Raw genomic sequence first — 3,575 nt, forward strand, 5'->3', positions numbered from 1 at the left:
TAAGCTGCTTGCCAGTTTATGTCGGGGTAGTGGATGGTTAACATGTGTGGGACCCAGAAAGCCTGTGGCACTCTGCATGCAGGATATTCTGGACTGCCAAGTCTCTGCTCTTGGACCCTGCCAGGGGCATGAAAACAGACCTCAGAGGAACAGACTTGATATTATGAGCTATAGATGCCATGGAATCCTCTCCAAACCTACTATTTTATTCTTGTCTTTCCTCATAGCAGTCACTAACGTTATTTAAAATCTCCAGTAGAACTGCCCCTTTGTCATTCATTTTTTTTACTCGATCACTCTTGCTAGAGATTGCTTTATTTTATTACTTTTTCTTTTTTTCAAAGAACTGGCTTTGGATTTTGATAATCAACTCTATTTTTAAACATGTTATCCTTCTACTTTATTTTTAGGATTACCCCACCCACAGCTTCTTTTTAACTTCTATTTATTGAGAAAAAATTTACCATTTTAACAACTTTCAAGTGTACAATACAGTAGGTTTTATACAGTAGATTGAATAATATTATTCAATCATCACCACTAGCTAATTCCAAAACATTTTCATCATGCCGAACACAAACCCCACAAGTAGTTACTCCCCATTGCCCACTCTCACACTCCATGTCTATTCATTCTACTTTCCATCTCTATGAATTTTTCTACTCTAGGCATTTCATATAAATGGAAGTATACACTATGTGGCCTTCTGTGCCTGGCTTCTTTCGCTTAGCATATTGTTTTCAAGGTTTATCCATATTGTAGCATATACTGTACTTCGTTTCTTTTCCTGGCTGAATAATGTTCCATTGTCAGGATAGAGCATATCCTGTTTATTCATTCATCAGTTAACAAACATTTGGTTGTTTCCCTTCTTTGCTGTTACGAATAACGTTGCTATGAAGTTTTCGTTTGAACATGCACATTCGATTCTTTCGGATATATATCTAGGAGGAGGTTGGACAGTAATTTTATGTGTTTAACTTTTTGAAGAACTGCCAAACTGTTTTCCACAACAGCGGTACCAACAATCTTCACATCCTCGTCCACACTTGTCATATTCTATTAAAAAAATTATTATAGCTATCTTAATGGGCGTAAAGTGGTATCTCATTGTGGTTTTCATTTGAATTTCCGTAATAACTAGTAATATCGAGCAAAGTCACCGAGCCCTTTGCCATATCTGTCCTCTGTGCCCGCATTTCCTCAGCCTGGAACGTGCTTTGTCTCCCTTTCCCCCACATATTCCCCCCCTCCCTCTTCCTTTTCTCAGTTAACTCCTCCTCATCTTTCAGTCTGACTCTCTTGGACTAAGGTAGGCATCCCTGATCCACAGTCATACTTGGTGTTTCGCGTCTGTCTCTATTACTTGTCTATCTTAGACTTTAGGGGGTACAGAGGCCTCAACTGGGAGATATATATATTTTTTTTAATGCAGAGTTTAAGACTATACCCCATCGTTTCTGATTCAGCAGCGATGAAATGAGAATGAGAAAGCTGTGTTGCAGAACTATTTCCAGATAGTTCTGGTTCGGGGCCATGCTGTTAAGAAACACTGTACTCGAAGAGTCTATTTAGTTTGCATAAGTTTTTGTCTGATACCCGTTCTTCCCGTTAGAGTAAGGATCCATGAAGGTGTCATGTTTATCTTGTTCACTGCTGTGTCCTCTGAGAAAGTCTGTACAATGCCCGACAACACTGGAAATACTGATATTAACATTTGTTGACTTTTAAAAGGTACATAAAAAATTCTTATTTACTTAGGTGTAAATTAGATAGATATATTTCTTATTTAACGCCCAGGAAAATCTTGAGAAAAAGAAATAACTAAGGCTTTTCATGTAAATATCGTAAAGACATATTTCAAGAGAGGAGCCTTGGATCTAGCGACACTACACAGTCTATCGTTGGAAGAAACTGGAATTGAAGATGAACTCAGTATTCTATTTGCTCATTGCCTGGAGCAGAGCTTCTTACTCAAAAATCCAAGATTCAACGAGAAGCCAAACTTCTTGTGCGCATGTGTGTGTGCGTGTGTGTGACAACATGTGTGTAAATATGTATTACTAGTTTATTCAATCACTTTAAAGCACTCCCTATATCAGACACTGTTCTGGGTACTAGAGATACAGTAGAGAAAAAATAGATTAAAAAAAAAACCCTGCCTATGTAGCTTATCTTTTTTATGAAACAATAAATAAAAGAGTAAAATGCGTATAATTGTATTAAGTATAATGAAGGAAAATAAGGAAGAGAAAGAGGACAGGAAGTGGGTAACAATAGAGTTGGGAATTACAATTCTAAATAGAGAGGTAAATGGAGGATGTTATAAACCATTGTAAGGATTTGGCTTTTAGTCTGAAGGAGATGGGAAGACAATGGAGAGTGCTGAACAAAAGAAACAATTTTATGTCCCTGTAGGTGTGTGCATGCTCATGAATGGATACGAATGTCTGCACATGGATACAGGCAGGTAGGTGTGGTTTTCTGGAGAGAGATTCTACAGGTACCTGTGAGGTTCCTTGAGATGTCACCCCAAATGTACTTTTCCTCTGAGGACTGTTGAACTTAATGGTTACACTCTGAACCTAGCGGCTACACTCTGTTCTCTCCACCTTGCTCACTTCACACTCCAGAGAGGCAGAGTACTGCTGGCATTGGGTTATTTTCCAGGCAGAACCTTGGCAGGAGTTTAAAGGTGCCTGTGTTGGAGCAGATGCTCTTCTTTCTCATTGGGCACCGTTTCTTTCACAGGATTAAAGATGCGAGATGGGTCTGGGGGCTCTTCTCATTTGATAAAAGATGCTTTCATCCCAATTATCCCCTTTGAAATCCAAATGGGAGCCAGGGAGAGGTCCGGGGGAAAGGTCTAGTTAGACTTCTTGATCCCAAAACCCCATTCAGAAGCATCAGTAAGAGGAGAGGGGACTCAAATAGTACTAGGAGAACCAGGTAGCAGTAGTAGTAGTCATCATCGTCATCATTACTCATTACCATCACCACTATCACCAACATCATCACCATCATCAGTATCATCAGCATCACCACCATCACCATCATCATCATCTTCATCACCAGCATCATCATCATCACCATCACCATCACCATCATTGTAATCATCTTCATTGTCATCATCGCCAACATATCAGGGTTGTACTGAATGCACCTTATCATTTAGTCCTTGCAGCTACGTCCATCTATAATTGTACTAAATGATTTCTTAAATTCACGTAAATACTAGTTTATCTGTAGAAATATTATTTACCTTTGACTTGTGAAATAGGTTTCTTGGTATGGGTTTGCTGGGATCTGCATGATAAAAATTATCCGTAAGGGGAATGGCAATTCCCATATTTGATGGAGGCCTGTAGTTTACCTGCAAGTCATAAAGCAAAGAAAATGTATAATTCATTATTATTTACTATGTCTTCGATTTAAATATCTTGATTTTCCAGAAAAGCATTCAAAGCAAATATTTTCGTTTTAGCTCCAGGTATTAAAATAAATTTCCAGTCGCCTTGTGTTCCCTACTCAGTATTTTCTGGGATTTCAACAACCACAACCCAGAGTAATATAAC

The 3,575-nt window shown here is 38.6% G+C and overlaps 1 protein-coding gene across 1 annotated transcript in view; it reads right to left on the bottom strand.

Annotated features, from left to right (window-relative positions):
- Positions 1-3,575, bottom strand: part of CATSPERB (cation channel sperm associated auxiliary subunit beta) — a 98,005-nt gene that overhangs the window by 2,097 nt on the left and 92,333 nt on the right. The window contains exon 21 of the mRNA XM_023538364.1: positions 3,227-3,373. Coding sequence (XP_023394132.1) covers positions 3,227-3,373 — 147 coding nt within the window. The remainder of the gene's footprint in view (positions 1-3,226; positions 3,374-3,575) is intronic.

This window comes from Pteropus vampyrus, unplaced genomic scaffold (assembly GCF_000151845.1).
Source record: "Pteropus vampyrus isolate Shadow unplaced genomic scaffold, Pvam_2.0 Scaffold219, whole genome shotgun sequence".
Taxonomy (NCBI): Eukaryota; Metazoa; Chordata; class Mammalia; order Chiroptera; family Pteropodidae; genus Pteropus; species Pteropus vampyrus.